Source organism: Populus trichocarpa, chromosome 2 (genome assembly GCF_000002775.5).
Source record: "Populus trichocarpa isolate Nisqually-1 chromosome 2, P.trichocarpa_v4.1, whole genome shotgun sequence".
Classification (NCBI taxonomy): Eukaryota; Viridiplantae; Streptophyta; class Magnoliopsida; order Malpighiales; family Salicaceae; genus Populus; species Populus trichocarpa.
This window is the reverse complement of record NC_037286.2, coordinates 4,347,965-4,367,037: the sequence shown is the minus strand read 5'-3', so window position 1 is coordinate 4,367,037 and position 19,073 is coordinate 4,347,965. Positions and strand designations below refer to the sequence as shown.

General features: G+C 33.5%; 2 protein-coding genes and 1 long non-coding RNA gene across 15 annotated transcripts; 1 reads left to right on the top strand and 2 right to left on the bottom strand.

Annotated features, from left to right (window-relative positions):
• The first annotated feature begins 2,950 nt into the window (after positions 1-2,950).
• LOC7468757 (probable choline kinase 3) lies at positions 2,951-7,185 on the top strand. Of its 4 annotated transcripts, none has more exons than XM_024594147.2 (8): positions 2,951-2,970; positions 3,310-3,690; positions 4,575-4,696; positions 4,779-4,974; positions 5,661-5,778; positions 6,100-6,147; positions 6,654-6,754; positions 6,839-7,185. In XM_024594147.2, exons 2-8 carry the CDS (start codon positions 3,340-3,342, stop codon positions 6,983-6,985), a joined length of 1,083 nt encoding a protein of 360 aa, XP_024449915.1. In that variant the 5' UTR covers positions 2,951-2,970; positions 3,310-3,339; the 3' UTR covers positions 6,986-7,185. The 4 variants fall into 4 exon arrangements, 3 of the variants coding, with proteins under 3 accessions (XP_024449915.1, XP_024449917.1, XP_006386295.2); XM_006386233.3 differs by lacking the exon at positions 2,951-2,970 and adding an exon at positions 3,039-3,203; XR_008058642.1 differs by lacking the exons at positions 2,951-2,970; positions 6,100-6,147; positions 6,654-6,754; positions 6,839-7,185 and adding exons at positions 3,038-3,203; positions 5,165-5,245.
• A 92-nt stretch (positions 7,186-7,277) lies between these two features.
• LOC18096168 (uncharacterized) lies at positions 7,278-8,230 on the bottom strand. Its single transcript, XR_002980020.2, has 2 exons — positions 7,954-8,230; positions 7,278-7,871 (listed from the first exon to the last, which is right to left on the bottom strand). It is a non-coding gene; the product is annotated as an uncharacterized LOC18096168 (long non-coding RNA).
• Positions 8,231-9,751: 1,521 nt separating this feature from the next.
• Positions 9,752-16,773, bottom strand: LOC7467796 (type IV inositol polyphosphate 5-phosphatase 3). Of its 10 annotated transcripts, none has more exons than XM_052450791.1 (13): positions 16,474-16,773; positions 16,217-16,331; positions 16,040-16,099; positions 15,151-15,223; positions 14,849-14,953; positions 13,421-14,246; positions 12,790-12,974; positions 12,485-12,593; positions 12,179-12,345; positions 11,071-11,321; positions 10,524-10,654; positions 10,259-10,313; positions 9,752-10,063 (listed from the first exon to the last, which is right to left on the bottom strand). In XM_052450791.1, exons 1-11 carry the CDS (start codon positions 16,504-16,506, stop codon positions 10,545-10,547), a joined length of 2,034 nt encoding a protein of 677 aa, XP_052306751.1. In that variant the 5' UTR covers positions 16,507-16,773; the 3' UTR covers positions 9,752-10,063; positions 10,259-10,313; positions 10,524-10,544. The 10 variants fall into 10 exon arrangements, with proteins under 10 accessions (XP_052306751.1, XP_052306754.1, XP_052306758.1 ...); XM_052450794.1 differs by having other exon boundaries at positions 11,087-11,321; XM_052450798.1 differs by having other exon boundaries at positions 10,524-10,671; positions 11,087-11,321; positions 12,203-12,345; positions 16,474-16,767.
• Between the last annotated feature and the right edge of the window lie 2,300 nt (positions 16,774-19,073).

Sequence of the window (19,073 nt, the reverse complement as noted above, 5' to 3'; positions counted from 1 at the left end):
TATCTAATCATTAATTAGAAAGGGTACAGCTTCCCAAGAGCCCAATTCTTGCATAGATGTTTTTTACTTTATTTGTGATGCTTGTGATCTTTAATTTCTACTCCAGGTGCATAAATGCCATGCAGGGGATGTGGCCTTAACTTGCATAGAATTTCTTTTTTATATAATTATCGGTGTCCGGACCAGTTTATGCATATTTTTTTAAAATATGTAAATTCAATTCATTTAATTATTAAATTCAAATTAAATATTAAAAATAAATTCAATTATAATAGAAAATTAGTTTCAAATAACTTACAAATGTTTAATTGTGAGTAGAGAAACACTCTAGATTTGTGCAATGTTTTTCTTTCTTTTATTTTTGTTTCTTAATTTTTCTACATTGGTTATCTAACTTTTTTTCAATGTCACGTTGGTTGATTATATTTTAGTACTTCATTTTCTAATGTAGGTTATTTCAGTAAAAATACCCTTTAAAATAAGATTATATTTGATAAATAAAAATATTTTAAATTAAATCAAAAATTTTTAAAATAAAAACAAAATATTTTTTTAAGACAAACACTTTTCATCGATGGCAGGTTATTTACTTAAAGGTTAAAAACTATTTTACGATTAATTAAAACTAAAAAATAAATTACTAATACAATTAGAATATTTATTATTTTGACAAGATAAATGAATATAATGTGATTGCAACATGAATGAAAAATAAATAAATGGATTCTTTTTATATATAGAAGTACGTACTTGATTGGCAAAAAAAAAAAAAAGTTGGTGTACCAAAACAAAAGATTAAAATTAAGTTCATATATTGGATTAATAAAAACTGAGAGTTGGTATACTAACTCATAATTTTCCTTTAGTAAGTGTCAACAAAAACGAAGCAATTAGCTGAGTTTGGAGGTAAGCGCATTCAATTAATTAGAAGTTTCAAAAACATTAGTGTACTTAAACAAAAATAGTAGTTAAAATTAATTCATATAATCATTAATTGAGAAATTAATGATATAAGATTAGTGTATTAATTAATAGTGCAATCGTCCGGCTATAAAAGGAATGCTAAAGAGTCAACGCAATATGATATTTACACGCACAAAGAGTCCAGGCTGAAAAGGAAGTTTTTTCTTTTTTTTTTCTTTTTTTTTGTCAACGACTCAAATGAAGTCGACTCCTGGTAGCGATGACCTGGTTGGTCTGGAATCAATCATATCACAGCTGATGCAAATGGATAAGCACGATCGATGGATGCCATAATTATTAAATGTTCTTTAATTATTAGCCTTTGCCTTTGCATGGTCGAATAAAATTTTTTTTTAAAATGATTTTTGTCTTAAAATAATATTAGGGGAATGATGAAGATTTTTTTTTTTTTTTGGATTCGAGGAAACCTCACCTCCAGAAAGCGCATTTTATGGGTCCAGATAAGTGAGTAAAACCTCAACTATTTCAGGCTCTTACATAAGATGCACGTCCTGATTCGAACTCGAGATCTGCTATGCAGATCTCAAGCTCTTTGTCATACGCTCCTTGTGGAATGATAGAGATGCAAAAGTGAACGATGGAAACCTTTCGATGGTACTCTCTGGTCAAAACAAGGAACCCTTTTAGTTGCAGTGGGGGGCACATTGGCATGGTGGTAGGGTTTAGGGTTCTTAAAACCATTGTAAGTGCCTCTATTTTCCTTTAATCTAACCAAAGTTCGTATTCTCTTCTACACACCACCATACATAAGAGGAATAACACAAGCATACTTCTAACCAATACGATTTGCCTTTTTTTTTTTTTTTTTCTTTTGTTTCCTTCAGTTTTTAAATCTAATATTGAATTGACTAGCATTGAAGGTAGGGCACGAGTAGAAAAAAATAGCTGTTTCTTTGCTGGTTGAGTGTATATATGCTACAAGAATATTATTTTTATGGAAAACTTTACGAGTAGTATTTTATTAATTATTTTTTAAAGTTTTATTTGAAAAAAAGACAGTGGCAGAAAATAGATAATAAAATCCATGATCTGCTAATATTTTTATCTAAAATTGTATTTCCTATATATTTTTGTCCAACTATTTTTTTTAATATACTAAAAAAATAACTAATAAATATTATAACTTAATTATTCTCCAATCACTGTAAAATTTCTCATATATGAACCTTGGGAGTTAAATAATACCATGGGAGAGTTGGTGGATTGACTCGATGCAAGTTTTGGGATTTTCTCTCTTTCCTTTTCCTTTTCTTTTTAAAATCGCAAGTGGGTATTTAATTTGTAACTTTCACTCATTTTAAAAGTACGTTGGATGGATTTTTTTTATTTATTTATTTTGCCAACAACACATATTTATTTTTTATTAAGAATATAATATAATATTTTTCTGAGTTAACAATATAACTTTTTTATAATAATTTTTAACTTGAATGTAATAAAATTAACATTCTACAATTAAATTATCATAAATAAAAAATACTAAGATGATTATTATAAATTATGACTTTCTATGAAAAATAGTTTTAATTTTAATGTATATTTTATTTTTTCAGTGCAAAAATTATTTTTTAACAAATAAACATGTTATCCAATTTTTCATTCGAAAAAGAAAATAAAAAAAAAAAACTATTTTCTATTACTAAATATATCCCAGAATCCGAGAAAACTACTCATCACGAACGGGCTCATCATTGACAAAGACAAATCAACACGTGTCATATTGTCAATGGTCAAATACGTTGACTTTTGATATCGTTCTAGGACCGTCACCGTCCTTTTCTGCCGTACCTCACAATTAAACAAAGTCTCTGCGTTGCAGTTAAAATCGGCAACAGAAGATTCAGTTCAGTTATACCACGTGTCAGATCATGATTCGCTTGTTTCATGGATCCAAATCTCCGTGTGTGACTGTCACCGAGAATCTCACACGCAATCCATTCAGATTCTACGCGCGAATTTCTTGAAGTATTAGCAGAAAAAATAAAGGTAATGTACGTTATACATACTGATATGCAAATACATTAATAATTACATTTTCTTTCTTCCAATATAATAATCCAATATTTAATTAGTGGGTATTCCTTTATTTGCGCTATAAATTCTTAGTTTCAACGATCTTTGGATTGCATTCCATTTCTTGCTACTTTCCTGGACCTTATCTCTGTTTCTTGGGATCTCTTTTTCTACTTTACTGATCAGTTCTTTTGTGTTTCTTGAAGGTTTTGTTTAGATTCTTGTTTTTGGTTTTATTGATTTGTTTTGGACTGCGATTATCCGAAAGTTGAAAAGACTGGAGTTGATTCCAATTATCAATCTTTCTTGCAGGTTAAACTTCGTAGCTTTTTTGCTACAAAGATGGTGATGAAAACAAATGGATTCATCGAAGGAGGTTTCCCAGATGAGCTAAAGAGAGTCCTTCGATCAGTAGGATCTGAGTGGGGAGATGTAGTAGATGACATGGAAGCATTGCAGGTGGTGCCTTTGAAGGGGGCTATGACTAATGAGGTTTTCCGGATCATCTGGCCTACAAAGTGTGGTAATCTTAATCGAAATATATTGGTTCGGATTTATGGTGAAGGCGTTGAAGCTTTTTTCAACAGGGATAATGAGATTAGGACTTTTGAGTGCATGTCGAAGCATGGACAAGGCCCTAGGCTTCTTGGCCGGTTTGCTGATGGAAGGGTTGAAGAGTTTATTCATGCTAGAGTAAGTGAAATTGAACTTCTTCCTTAAATTAATGGTGATTTTGAAGTTCAATTATTCTATTTTATTACCAGTTGGCATGTATAAATTATTGCCTTCATAATTATACATTTTCTTTCTTTCGTTTGCTGAAGTATACTTCTGCTTCACATAAATTTGTTGAAGAACATTTCTGCCCCTGGAGGTTCTAAAAGTGCCCTTTGAACTAAACGAAGGGACACAAATGGAGTTTCAGAGCCCTGTTCCGTTGGATATTGACCTTCTTTCTCAAAAGTCAATCACCAGTAAAGCTGTTGGATTAGTCATTAGAGGTTAAAACCAGGCTCTTATGTACAGTACTGTAGTCTCATCGTGTTTTTCAACTTCCATGAATTTTGGGATTTTCCCATATCTACTTGTATTTTTTTTGCAGCAATATTTCATATTTCCAGTATGGGATCAGAGTCAAATGGATACTGTTGCCAGCAGTATATGTTGTAGCATGATTGGATTTGGGAGCAATTGCTATGTGTTCTCGGGATTAATAGAAACAAGCTCCGTAGTTTAACTAGCAAATTCACACAACGAATTGTAAAGAGCTTCTCTTCAGCCCGAATTCCACGTATTATCGTAAATTAGCTGCTCAACTGATAGAAATTTTTTAATCTGCTCGTGATTCTGTTAGTTTTTAGATTTTAGATTGAACTATGGCTTGGAATCTTGTGTTGGTCTTCTTAGATTAGATTTCAGATATTAGAGCTTCTAAATTGTGTCTTCATAATAGACTAAATAGTGAAGTCCAATCAAGAATTATTAGGAAACCAGTGCTAAGATAGACACTAGTAATTCTTGTTATACATCAACTGATATTCTGTTTATTTCCCTCTTTTTCCTGGTTGAATGTCCAGACACTATCAGCTGCTGATCTTCGTGACCATGAAATATCTGCTCTGGTGGCTGCAAAGATGAGAGAGTTCCACGATCTTGAGATGCCTGGTCCTAGGACTATACTCCTCTGGAACAGGATGAGGTATTGATATATGATAAGGAAGTTAAAAGAATTTTCTTGTATCATTGAATGTATCTGATACCTTTCTTCTGGAATTCCCTAGGGGCTGGCTGGTTCAGGCTAAAAGCATGTGCTCAGCCAAAGATGTGAAAGAATTTTGCTTGGATAGTCTAGAAAATGAGATCAATATGCTAGAGAAGGAGCTGTCGCATGACTATCTAGATATTGGGTTTTGTCACAATGACTTGCAGTATGGTAACATAATGCTTGACGAAGAGACAAGATCAATCACCTTAATAGTAAGTTTCCTTGTTCTGTGAAATGCATTATGTAAGTTCATACAATATCATTGCTTTTGGAGTTAACTGGCATAACATATCCCAATTCCAAGAAAACGTATAGTAACATCTGGTTAGCTTGAAACTCTTTTTGGAAGAATTTGCAGACATGTGCATGGTGACAGTGCATTTTACTGTTAACTAATTGCAGCAGAAGTTGTCAACTGCACAAATCATATAAAAGGGGAAAAAAATGAAAAATAAGAAGTGGACAGGTCTGCCTTTTCCTGAGGTATTACTCCTCTTCCATTCAAGTGATACCTGATGATATTTACAAGGCCGTTTTCTATTTTCATGACTGAATTATTCTATTTTATCATACAGTTTTCTCGTCGCTTTTCAAGTTATATACTTGGAAAAAGCAGCCATCCAATCCTTGATTAAAAATGTACTTCATGATTTATTTAGGGTTTTCAATTGCCAGGCTTCTATGAACAGTTCTTGAAAGTGCTCTCTGTTCCTTCCCTTTTACACTTGCTTTCTGTCAATACCTTGAAGCATTACTTCTAAGCTATTTGGTGTATGCCTTGTTGTTAGGTTGACTCTCTACTCAGTATGATGATTATTGAAATGCAATTGTAGGACCAGATGTTTGGGATTTTGTTGATAAGTATTCCTTCTCTTATAAATTGCTCATTCTCTTATAGGATTATGAGTATGCAAGTTTCAATCCTGTTGCATATGACATTGCAAATCACTTCTGCGAAATGGTAGCAAATTATCATTCCGCGACGCCACATATTTTGGACTACAGTAAATACCCAGGTGTGCAACTTGTCATATTTTCTTGTCCTTGATTCTGCTGCATCCAAAATTTTACCTATGTGATTGCGGTTGCTTTTCAAAGTGTTTTTCGTTAAAAAATACTATAAAATAATATTTTTAAAAATTATTTTTGCTATCAGCACATCAAAACGATTAAAAAATTATATAAAAAACAATTTTATGAAAAAAAAATTAATTTTATGTGAAATGCTGTTTGGGGCCACGTTTGTTCCCAAAAGGAGCCTTAGTATATTGTGATCTATACTATACTTTATCCTCCCAACTAATTAGTTTGCGTTTCTTAATTGCATCTGCAAACAGAATTAGAGGAGCGCCACAGATTTGTCCAGGCGTATCTATGTTCTGCAGGTTAGTTTATAAATTTCCTATTCATTTAAATTTGAATTTTATGAGAAAAGGAGTTAAATCCCCAAGTGTCTGATTGATCTATATGTTGTTGAACATGAAAAAATAAAAAAGAAACCATGTTGGCATGAACCCTGTTTTCTTCTAAGCTTAGGTTTGCAAAAGCTTACCACTGTTGTTAACGATGCTTGACCATGGTTGTTCCAATTTGACCTTGAAACCATGAATTATTGATTGGTAATAGAATGGGAAAGAGTAGGTCTCCACTGAGGTCATCAAGATACCATTAATAGACACGCTTGACCATCTCTAGTAATGTTTGAGAAATGGAGCACAATGACTTCGACAGCAGCATGTCTAGTAAAATTCGTTATGATTTATTGTATCTCTTTTTATGAAATATTAGTGAGTAATTGAATTATAAGGAGAAAGAACAATGCTGCTGTCTGCTTGTTGCAAATTATATGAATATCTCATTTTCCTGTGGCAAATCCCCATCATTCATGCAGGGAAGCAACCCAGTGAAGATGAAGCGGAGTTACTACTTCAAGAAGTGGAAAAGTACACTCTGGCAAGCCATGTCTTTTGGGGATTATGGGGAATAATCTCGGTAAGCATCCAGCACATTGCTTTATCCTTGTCATTCACAAGCATGCGTGAGAGATTTCATGGAATGTGTTTCTACTTGTTGCAGGGCTATGTTAACAAGATAGAGTTCGACTATATGGAGTATGCTAGGCAGAGGTTTCAGCAGTATTGGATGAGAAAGCAAGAGCTCTTGGCATCCTCTGATAAAGCCCCTGATAACCATGTAGATGGATATGTAGTGTACGATAGATGATAAGGGTACTCCCTGGTCAAATCTGTGTAGGAACGCAGCACTTGGCTGTTTATTCAGAGCAGAATCTGATTCACAGCTTCTGTAATTGTGTTACGGTATATGCTTGCCTAGATGTTATTTTGCAAACAGAAAGTGTAATTCTATAGAAAAAATATTACGCTATTGTACATAATAAGATGCAGATAGACGTTTTGTGATTATGAAGACAGAAAATACACTCATATTATGATGCGACCACCACGGCAAGAAGTCGTGAAGACACGAAGAGAATTACTTTCATCACCACTCCAACTGAAGTTATCTTCCCTTTTCAAATTTGACTTGAAACCAATCTGAAAACAGAATCTCGTTGTAAGCATTGAACTGTCCAGCTATGGTTATATCAATTCAAGAAGAAAATCTCGACATGGAATGAAGATCCGCCTCAATGTAGTTGATCGATGAATGATAGCCTCTGGTAGCAGAAAACATCAGGTGCTTGGGAGCTTCAGCTCTATCGAAATACAATGCATCTGATGTCAACTACTCTTTGGGCTGTAAACCGCCAACCAAATAACTACGATATTCCAGATTCGCAGGAAAGCTCAACGATCGAGGAAGGCGCAGACACTGTTATTTGGTTGGCTTTACAGCCCGAAGAATAAACGTGATGGCCAGGGTGAAGTCAATTTCTAAACCTAAATCTGGAAACGAATTTAAAAATTATCAAAAAGCTACCAAAGAAGAGCATGCGCATCAAGAATACAGGTGATATCCACAGAATCACAACATCCAAGCTATTCATGACTGGAGAGGATCTATGAAGCTCTAGCATGCAAAAGTTGCAAACTTGAATTCGCTTGTTTCGAGCATACTGTTCTATGCCTTCAAATTTTCCTTTGCTAAACTGCATTGAGACAAATTAGTTGGGAGTTCGATAAGTATTCAGCTGTAACAATGACAATAAAGAATCTCATAACAAAAGTTACCTGTAGATCTGTATTCAAGGGGACTGTGCACATCCCACCGGAGGATCTTGAGCATTAGATGCAGCACTCTCCAACAAAGTTCATTTCCCTTATTTTTATGTCTTTTATTATAGAGGAGAGAGAGAGATAAAGAAAATAATTGTTTATATCTATTCTGAATATTAAAATAGTTTAAATTAGTGATAATGAATTTTATTGGGTGAGTAGAGTTTTGTAACGGTTGTTTTTGTACCTCTTTATTATCTAAAAAATATATCTAAATTAAAGATGAAATAATTTATTCGGTTTGATTTTGATTTTATAATTTGAATTGTTTTTTGAGTTGTGAAATTGATTTTTACATGTTCTAGAATTGGTTTTTGGCTTCAAATAGGTTGAAAAATGAGTTTGTTGGATTAAAATATTATAGCCCCGATTTTATAGCCATCATTATCGTGAATGAAATCTAGGTTTGAAGACAATACATTGTATACCTAGTTTTTTTAAATAAAAAATAAAAAGAGCAATCAACCCCCTTTAAATTAAAAAAAAATAGGTCCATGCATGTGAGTTTGGGCTTTAAAGCCCATGCTCCTAAACTGTTTCTTCTAAAGGCTCAATGTGGCTAAAGGCCCACGATGTTGGGCTATTTTTTTGAACTCTTTTTTTTAGATATAGATTTATATATTAAAAAAAATTAACCTGGTTGATTTCAAGACCCGGATCACAAGTTCGAAGAGTTAAGCCACAACATCTAGTCTATTATTTTTTTAATGCTTTTTTTTGTCCCTTATTTAAAAAAACTACAATTTCCCTATTTATTATTAATGACCTTTAATTCTTAAAATTTTAAAAAAATATATAGTTTTACTCTTTGTTATCAACGATTTGTTACCTCAATCTCACGTACCTATCATGGTTTTTTTTCCTTTTAAAAAAATATTTCATAAAAACACATCACATGTGCTTTATTATCATATAAGTATGTTAAAAAATATAATCTATAAAAAAAAAAATTATTAAATCTAATGACATATATGACTTACATCAAGAGTTTAGTTGGTTAATTAAAGTTCATTGAGTTTTTCTTTTATTAATTTTGTCCTTTAATATTAAATTCTAATTTGTTTTTTTCAATATTATTCCTATAAATTTAGCATATCAACCCAGAATGATCTAAGTTAAATTTTTTTTTCTCAAAGTTAAATAAAAAATCGTTTGCTATGCAGCTCAAAAAAAACCACCTGAATTTGTAGTCAAACCCAACTTAATCTTTGACCTTATGTTTTTTATTTCTAAATTTTGATTAATTGATCACGAAGGCAACTACAATTTTATCAGATTTTTTCGTCAAAATAACCATTACAGTCATGTTTTTAACGTAGGTGGTCAATTGCCTTAAAAATCTTCCTCGACGATCAACATCCACCACTGTGGCACACAAAGCTTTAAACAAAATTCGAGAGCCGAAAGAGAAGAAAGAAATTCATCAGGATTCTAACATTGTAGCAACAAAAGAACTAGAAAGGTGATTAAAATAAATGACGAAATGATACATTATGCCCATATGAGATCCCTCCACACAATTTCCTGATGTTTTATGCCAATAACTAAAATAGCATTCCACCCGAAAGCTTCAGCGCGCAGTAAAAATGGAGCACTGAGCTTGAGGCAATCAATTCCAGAACGCAGAGAACAAAGTTATGCAAAGGTAAATCAGGCACTTACTGCTATTGCTACGTAGAAGATAGCAACAAAACCTTCATTCTCCAGTTTAAAGAAGGTTAGTAAACACGAGTATACCTAGCAGCAGCAACTCTAAAAAACATGCAATTATTCTCTTCTTTTATAACATTAAAAATATGCATAAACTAAATGGATTAATCTTTGATACACGTAACCTGCATCATTGAACATGTATGAACAACATGCATAATAGCAAGTGAGCTAGTAACTCAGTTGTAGATAATCAAGTGATAAAAAGTTAACTTGGGGAGAGGTCCTGATTTGAATCTGATTTGAATCCTACCACTTGCATTTCTCAAGTATGCGATCAACTAGAACCTCGACTTGATAGGCTCTCTCCCGTGGTTTGGCTTTTGAGAGTGGACGCTCACCCGTGGCTCGCGTGCTGGAGTGTGTCCGTGATTTGAAAAAAAAAAGTTACAATTAAAGACTCCTATATATGATTTTCTCTCTATAACATATAAACTCCTACTCTGAACACTGTAACACAAGAAGTTCAGTACACAATATCATGCAAAAATTACAAATCAATGAATGAACATAAGGTAGAGTAGTAATAGCATAGTTCTCGGGATCTCACTTCCAGCCCCTTCATGACAGGGTATTCCTCGTAAATGCTCCCAACAAGAAATATCCTGCAAAAGTTGTGCAAAAGTTATGGTCAAACCACAACCGCAACAACCACCACAACGACAAATACACATTTAGTCAAAATCTTGTTCATGGCTGGTGAGACCTAGCTGAGGTTTTAAAGTATAAGACTGGTACCAATTCAAGTTCAGAACCTGAGTACCAATTTAACTGTGGCCAAACTCAACAAGAAAACAAACAGAAGTTGCACTCACCAAAGTGAGCCCATTCGTGCATCATTCAGATTTTAGGAGCCAGAATCCAGCATCAAAGTCGCCTAACTTCCAATAGTTGTCCAAAACCTGCCCCGGTGACTCGTGTAATCTAAAACGCTTTCTGGATTTGCCTGCTATACACAGGGTCCTATAAAAAGAAAGATATGGAATGATAATTGAACTCACACCAACATTAACTTCTCTTAGAAATTGTAAGAGACAGGATTTACACTTCAATCTAAATTGTGAACAAGTAATAGTTTTCAGAGTGAGACAACTTCAATAAAAACACCACAAGTGCTGAAAGATGAATAACAATGCTGTGAAATGAGTTCATTGAATGTCTTCCAGCAGCATAAGGTCTATAGTTCAGGGGCACGAAGAAGAAGAAGCAACATCATTTCTCATTTAACAACTTTTCACGTGTAAGATTAAGGTAAAAATTCTAGATTTCTTTCCCTGGATACGTCGCACCCAGAAATGCTAATACTGCACCCTTTAAGACCTACATAGATTTAACCCATTAACACTTATGCAGTTCACATACATGGCTTAGTTCTCACCTGCTCCAATCTCAACTGGCTTATTCTAACATCAATTCCCAAGCCTGCCACAACTTCCTCATTTTCAATCTCTGCATCTGTGAATGTGAGCGCCTTCTGTAGCTTCCTAGGAGAAAACACCTCAACCTCAGCCATATATGTGGCAGCCACAGGCCGGTGATCAGAAAGTTTTAGCTCTTTCCTCCTGTAGTTCAGTAGCCTCATTCCCTTTCCATATGAAAGGATGCGATCACACCTAAAAGATAGTGCACATTGGTGTATAATTCATAGAAGAAACTGATAATCACACAATTAGGTAGGTGCTATTAAGAAAAAAACTGAGAGTTGAAGCATTTACTGGTATAATATAAAAATTTACATAAATAATATTCTAAAATCTATCATGTTCAATTTTCTCTTGAGGGTCGGAAATATGGTGGCTGTGACGGCAAGCACATTAATGGTAAAAATCTAGAGGATGGAAGAGGAAATGAATGTTTACATGAGTAGAAAGGATGCAGGGAGGGGATGATGATACTTTTTCCATTCAAGGTTGAGTAATTTGCAACTTATTTTGTGTTAATACAATAGCCATTCCTATACTTTACATGGTCATCTTCCAGCATCTTCACCAAATGATTGACAGAAGACACATTTTGGGATGGCCACCAAATGACCCAAGTTGGGCACTGCAGTTTCAACCATTCGGAATGCTTGTGTATCCATTGGTATGTTTTCATAAAGCTGTTGGGGATATATCTTAAGTGCATAAGAAAAAACTTTAGCCTCAGAAAGAAAGAATAAAATGAAAGAGATGTACAAAGAGAACACCACAACATGCCCCGGACACAAATGTAAGCATCATTTCTAAAAGATGAGCGAACAGCAAACTAGCAAGAAAAACCACGTAACCTCTGACAATCCTATATACTGAATGAACTAACAAACAAATTGGTGGGGGAGTCTTCTAAACCCAGCAACATTAAATACAGAGTCATGTGAAGGGCTGTTTTCAACAGAATAAATAATCCCACAACAACACAATAAAATATACAGATGCAGATGACGAGTTAACAAAATGAATTAAGCAGATGAGTGGAAAAGCTATTATACCACTCAAATACTGCAGAATCATACCATGAAGGAATACGCCTTCCAGCCTTTGGATCTTCTCCGCAGTATTTCTCAGAATTCATCTCATATTTATATGTTGGTGCAAAATCCAATATACCCTCTGACCATCCATCGAATGCACAGCCTTTTCTTAATTCTCGTACAAGCTGTACAAATAACTCAAGGTTCAGAAACCTTAGCAGGTGAGTACATTCACGCATACACATACAAAATCACTCACAAGGGAAAGTACTTCAATCTCTTATTACATAATTTGCTTAAAAAAATTAACAATTGCTAAGGTACCTGGTCCCCTTCCACTAACTTGGACCACTCCTTTTTGGAGATGAGTTCACATGTTTGGTCGTATGACAAGTTGATGCGGTAATTCAAATCACCTAACCAGATAATTCGTCTGCATAGGTGATAAAGGTTAGTGTTATGTTACATCATCTTCTATTAAAGAGACAATGAAAACAACCAGCAACAAGAACTTTCCTGGAGGCTGGAAAAGAAAAAATTCAAAAGTATGAAGGATGTCAAATATGGGGCCAAAACACTCGAATCACCCAGAGACATGTTGCATTTTTATTTAGATGCCATATACTCACTCATGATCATAGATGCCTTTAGGAAGTCCAACACAGGAAAAGGGATGAAATTTAGTCCTCCTTTGTATTTCATGAACATCGGTATTTCTTTTGAGTTCATCTCCATCCTTGTCACCTGACGTGAGGTGTGTGCATACAAAACAGAAAAATGTCTGATATATAGACATGCTGACTGATATTGATCCCTGAAAGTTTGAAAAACAGTCATACTATGTGAAGGATTACCTTAAATGAAAAGGATTAGAAGCAATTCATATTTGCAGTTCAAACATGAAAATTCTGAAAATATTTTCACCAATTTCTAGGCATGATATCATATACAAGACATCAGGGGTAATAATTAAGCATTTGGCTCTCTTGAAACAAGATTCCACATTTCATTATCTGACAAAGTTGTCTATAAAATGAGATTTGCAATCGCGAACAAATGATAATACAGTGGAGTTTTTCACAGAGAATCACTAGTTTTCCAATTCTATCAAGCTGTACATGCTCAAACCATGAAAGAAAATTTAATCTAAATATGAAAGGAAATATCACTTGTCAAAAGTATGCAATATCATAACCTTCAAACTGATTGAATTGAAAAGAAATGATCAAAATGCAAGTAAAATTAGGTTAGGAAACGGACCTTGTTACCAATATAGCCCATAACACCAACACCAACCGTGGACACTTTTAAGTTATGAATATGCTTACGCAAGCTCCTACGAATCCAAATAGTGAGGAAGATTCCGACCATCTGCTTGCTCACTATCCTTACATATGATGATCTTCTATTCCGTTTCATGAGAGATTCAAAGTCAAGCTCGGCAAACAAAGCCAATCTTGATTGTAATTCACTTGAAACAGACTTTAAAGAACTATATCCTCCAAAAGATTTGGTTGCTTTAAATGATTTAATTGATTTGAAGGAAGTTGGTCTCTGCAAAACATGCTGAGATAGCAAGTTTAAAGGGGGCTCTGGCCAACTCAAGCCAATCCATTCAGAACTACTAAGAATTCTAGTTAATTTTTGAGGAGCTGCAGATGCTTGTACATCTCCTGCAGAATCTTCGGTCCGCAAGCAATTTAATCCATCTAGTTTTTTTGGAGAAGAAAATTGCTTCTGTAAATCCAGAATTTGATTGTCTGGAACTCCAGAATTTGAGTTCATGTCACCTGTAATTGATTTATCATTGAGTTCATCAAAACCATTGGATTCTTCATGGAAGGAATGGATTTCTTCACCAATATCACTATCGCTTTCAAGTAATATCTCTTCTGCTATAGTGGGCACATTTTCAGATGACATAAATTTTGATGGAGATGGATGATCACTGTAGCATTTAACCTTAGTCCTTGCTGGTCGAATTCTGTTCAGTGTTTCACGAATAATGTTTTCCCACTTAGGAACTGGACGGCTGTCTTCAGCGCCAAAGATATTCCCAGCGTTTAAGGGTACAATCTCCTGAAGCCTGAAGAAATGAAGCATTTGTCCTATTTCTCAAGTGAACTAACTTGGACGAGAACCAATTTGAGACAAGGATTGACAGAACCAGGAAGAAAAATTATGCATTTTATGGAAAAGAACAAACAACATGCAACAAGTTGAGGCAATAAAAAGTAAATTATATTGCTGGAGTCATGTCGAGTGGATATAAAACCACATCATATACCTTCACTGACATGTTAATGTTTAGATGTCAGCTAAGAGTAGGTTTAATTATGGGTGGCAGGTGGCAATTTCAATTTTCGTGCCAAAGAGTAGGGGTTCATACCTCCTGTTTTCCCTCTTTGGCCTTTACCAATAACAGTTCGAAAATCAACATGTTGCCTCGCTTTCCTTTGTTAAAAGTTCTGATTTCCTTGAGTTCTATACATATAGACTTCTCTTTAAATTGATCATATTGTTTCTTAGCAAAAGAGCAAGGTTTAATTGAATCAATGAAGATTAATGTTCAGATCTTATGCTGGCATTGTGGCAGAGATAGCAGATTACCTTCTTTAGGTCATGGATAGCAGATTACCTATGGATATGCTGAGTTTGGTATTGGACGAGGTGCAGGGAAACACTTACCCAAACACGTAGATGTCAGCAGGATCATCAGTATCAATCCAGTCATCGATATCTAGGTCATCATTTGGAAGTTTTCCTCCAACATTCCACGTCCCAACGCATATTCTGAGGTAAGGAGTTTGGCAAAATCCAATTTCTTAGTTAACAGGAGGCCAAACTGAGTTTTTTTTTTTTTTTTTTCAATAACAAAGAAAGCACCAAGTAACACAAAGTGGAAAAGAAGAAGAAGAAGAAGAAATTCAGCATGAGTGTAACTGGAGTTTGCTCTTATGTTACCAGGATATAAGGGAAGGATATTGGACCTGATTTCCTTTGTGTTTATGTACTGTGCTCTAAATGTCTCTGACAATCTTCTCCTTATCCTTGGAATAGAATCTGGAGTTTTAAAACATTTGTCCAGGAAATAAGTCAAAATGAAAAGGCAATGCAGCATAATGAAACTTCTCATCAATGCAGACTCAAGTTTGAAGCAGCCATGACTGCTTAACTTCCAAACCACGAAATACTCGACCTCTAACTCTTTTTATAGCATTCGCAAAACAAGGCTGCTGCATCTAAGTAGAGAGAGAAAAAAAAAATATTGACTCATTCCGATGTCATGATGATATTTCCATGCGGGCACACCAATGGTCTACCAAAATCTGAATCAAGCATAAAATTGAAGAGAAAACCAAAACGACCGTCACATCAAACAATCAATGCCTTATCCATGGTTTAGAAGATTTCTTTGAATATTTAAATAAAGTGATAGAAAATGCATCAGTGCCTACCTCCAGCCAACTAATAGTCAAGAAATAGCAGGCATCTTTACCGATTTTCAATTATGCTTGACAGCTCTTATATGAGAAAGTAAACATGAGGAATCAATATGGAATTCTTTGAGTTACATACCAAAATTGAAATCTTTAAATCCCCAGAACTATAAAATTCAATCCCACCAGACTACAAGAAGAAAATATCTCAACGTTCCAGAATCAATAGAATTCTAAACCGAATACAAAGCCACAGTTTAGACTAAGTTCAAGAATCAAATGTTTCCATGGACAAATTTGCAACTAATTCAAGATAATATCATGGAAAAGAGTCAATATACACACTAGTCAAACTCAAAGCGCCAAGAATCGAGCTGCGAGTAATTGAAACTTAGAAGAAGAAGAAGAAGCAATAAAAAGCAAATAAAGTTGAGATCACCTTGAGCATCCTCCCCTCTTTTACTTCCAGATTGTGATCCTCTCGAGCATTCATCAAATTCTGCACCAAAACACAACCAAAAATCTCTTCATAGAAATAACCAAGAGAAAATAATTTAGAAAACAGAAAGAAAAGCAGTTCTTTTCTCATTCAGAGAGTGTGGGATTTTGGTGTTACCATTGATATCGGAAGCAGAATCAGAAGCGTTATCGTCGTCAGAGTCGGCGCTGTAATCGCATTCTTTGGAGCTGATATTTAGCAATTTACGAACCACCACTCTTGGCCAAAATAGCTGTATATATGCACCGACAACCCAAAGAACAACACGTTTCAGCTCTACTTATCTGCCCCAGATTCACTCTCAGGTTTCCATATAAATATTCAAAATTGAAAAGAAGAAGGGGAAAGGAAAGAGGAAAACGAGAGACAGTCACCTCTGGTTGCTGCTTCGTCCTAGAATACTTCATGGTCTGTGGATATTCACGTTAGGAACTAAAAACAAAAGGAAAGCAATGAAGTGCAATGAAGTGCAAGTTTTCAAGGAGTTCGGAGAGAGAGAGGGATCAGAGTAGAGGTTGCTGAAGAGAAATGGAGGGAGGGAGGGAGGAGAAGGAAGGTAGGCTGGTTAAGAGTTAATTTCTAACGACATGTTTCGTTCCAAGCAACGGTAGTGGGATTAATTAACACTACTGGTTAGAGAATTGACTGCTTAATTACGCGTAAGGTAATTGGGAGATTGATTGCTTTAGAAACTAGAGGTTATCAGTGGAAAATAATAATAATAATAATAATTAAAGTATGCCCTCACGTGGCATCCGGCATGCTTCAGCTTATGTTGTCATGTGAGTTTTACTCGGATAGAGTTCGGCATGCTTTTGGTTCGTATGTTCACACACAAGTAAATTGTAATTTAACATTGGTAAGAAAAAGCTGAGAAATTGTTGTCTTTTTTTTTATTTAATTCAATATCTCAACTGTTTTTAAATCGATACAAGATTTTAGGTTTCATATGTAATATATTTAGCATGACTTAGGAGGGCTTAACTATTTAATCAATTAATTAATTAGATGGAGCATGTTTTTCATCTCTCCTCGTAATAATAAACTATATAATGAATATAAGTCTTAAATCTATTTTTTGTAAGGTGATGATAGGGAGTGTGGTGCAAATTTGAAAATATATTAAAATAATATATTTTTTAAAATTAATTTTTACATTAATACATAAAAACAATTCAAAAATATAAAAAAAAATTAATATTTTTTTAATTTTTTAAAAATATTATTTATAACATGATTCTAAATGGTAAATTATTAGAGATTGAAAATAATTGTTTTTCACTTAATATCTTTTTAAGAAGTAAAAAAGAAAATCAATCTAGAATAATTACGATTATTCAGCCATGAGCTTTCTCACTTGCTATCAACTGGAGTCTTTTTTTTTTCTGCCCGACCATGAATCAATTAAATATCATGATTTTTAAAAAATAATTTATATAATTTTTTTAAAATATTTTTTATTTAAAAATATATCAAAATAATATTTTAAAAAAATTATATCAAAACAATCTAAAAATATAAAAAATAATTTTTTTAATTTTTTAAAAATATTATTCGGAACCCAATTCTAAATAATAAATTATTAGAGATGAAAAATAATTATTTTTCAACTTTCAACCTAAAAGGTGAGATATTTATCGAAGATAAAAGGTACATGGAATTCCTTTAAAGTTTTATCATCAACAGATTGTATCTATTAAAAATAAATATGGATTGTTAGATTTTTCAAAGTATCATTCCCGAACACTTCCAAAAAAATCTTGAATCGGATCCCAGTTGATGGGAAAGGCGACCGTTGACTTTAAATCGCAATTCAAGCATGAATAACTTGTAATAAGTTAAGATAACTTTAAGTTAAAAGTATATTTGATAAAAAAAAAATGATTTAAAATAACTTTTTAAAAAACACATGTGGTATGATTTAGAATTTGTAAGTTAAAATTTAAAATTTTCGTTTTTTTTTATTAAATCAAGATTTTAACTCGATTTTACAATAATTTTTTTCAAAACAGAAGTTGTGCTCTTAGAATTTATAAGTTTTACAATAATTTATAAGTATATAGCAATAAAATTAAATCAGAAGTTGGTGCTGATGAAATGGTGACTCCTTGATTCTATAAAATTAAGATTAAGAGTTAGTTTGATATTGTAGTATTGGTTATTTTTAATTTTTTTAAAAAAATTAAAATATTTATTTTTAAAATTTTATTTTTAATATTAGCATATAGAAATAATATAAAAATTAAAAAAATTATTTTTTTAAAAAAATATTTTTAAAACTTAATAACAAACAGGTTGTTAATTGGGGTGGGAAACCGTGTGGATAAGAATCATTAGTTATTAAATTTTGCCCAACTTGAATTAAAAAATCTTGTAATTAATTCAAAACTTAATTTGGTTCAAATTTTAATTTGAATAAAAAAATATTAGCTGGAAAGTTAATCCAACTCGATTAGTTGAATTTTAACAAGTTAAAAAATAAAATCATTTCAATAAAAAAAATATTGAACTTGAATTGATACAATTACTTAGCTTTATTTTTTATAATCAGACTGAAATCAGGTCTGACAACTGCAGTAAGAACTCCTAATAATGGAAGTCAAACAAAGAGGTTTTGTAGGCTCCAGCTCATGAGTGGTCCGTATATGTCCCCCGATAGGACGGTCCCAAGTATATACAAAATGTACGTTACAATCTTCGTGACACAAGTGGCAAATTCATGGCATGAATCGTGTTTTAATACCAGGAAATTAAATCTCAGCCATGTAATTGGGAGGGAGGCTCATGGCAGCTTCCCTCACCGGTTCCTCCACAAGCTTCCACCAAAAGAGCGGAAACCCAGCACTGAATTGAAAATGAGCATTGCTTTTATGATACAATGATGATTTACTTCGTGGAAAACACAATCAATAGATCACGCCTTCGCATGCTTTCTTTGAGTACATTTCCCAATGAGTCGTGGGGTCAAAACAAA

Excerpts from the sequence above, each read along its gene's own strand:
- LOC7468757 (XM_024594147.2), top strand. The coding sequence starts at position 3,340 with ATGGTGATGAAAACAAATGGATTCATCGAAGGAGGTTTCCCAGATGAG. Across the intron at positions 6,148-6,653 it reads GGCGTATCTATGTTCTGCAG|GGAAGCAACCCAGTGAAGAT; the intron begins GTTAGTTTATAA and ends TCATTCATGCAG. Across the intron at positions 6,755-6,838 it reads GATTATGGGGAATAATCTCG|GGCTATGTTAACAAGATAGA; the intron begins GTAAGCATCCAG and ends TACTTGTTGCAG.
- LOC7467796 (XM_052450790.1), bottom strand. The coding sequence starts at position 16,506 with ATGAAGTATTCTAGGACGAAGCAGCAACCAGAG. Across the intron at positions 12,594-12,789 it reads AAAGGCATCTATGATCATGA|ACGAATTATCTGGTTAGGTG; the intron begins GTGAGTATATGG and ends TCACCTATGCAG. Across the intron at positions 11,322-12,178 it reads GATTCTGCAGTATTTGAGTG|GTGTGATCGCATCCTTTCAT; the intron begins GTATAATAGCTT and ends ACTATCTTTTAG.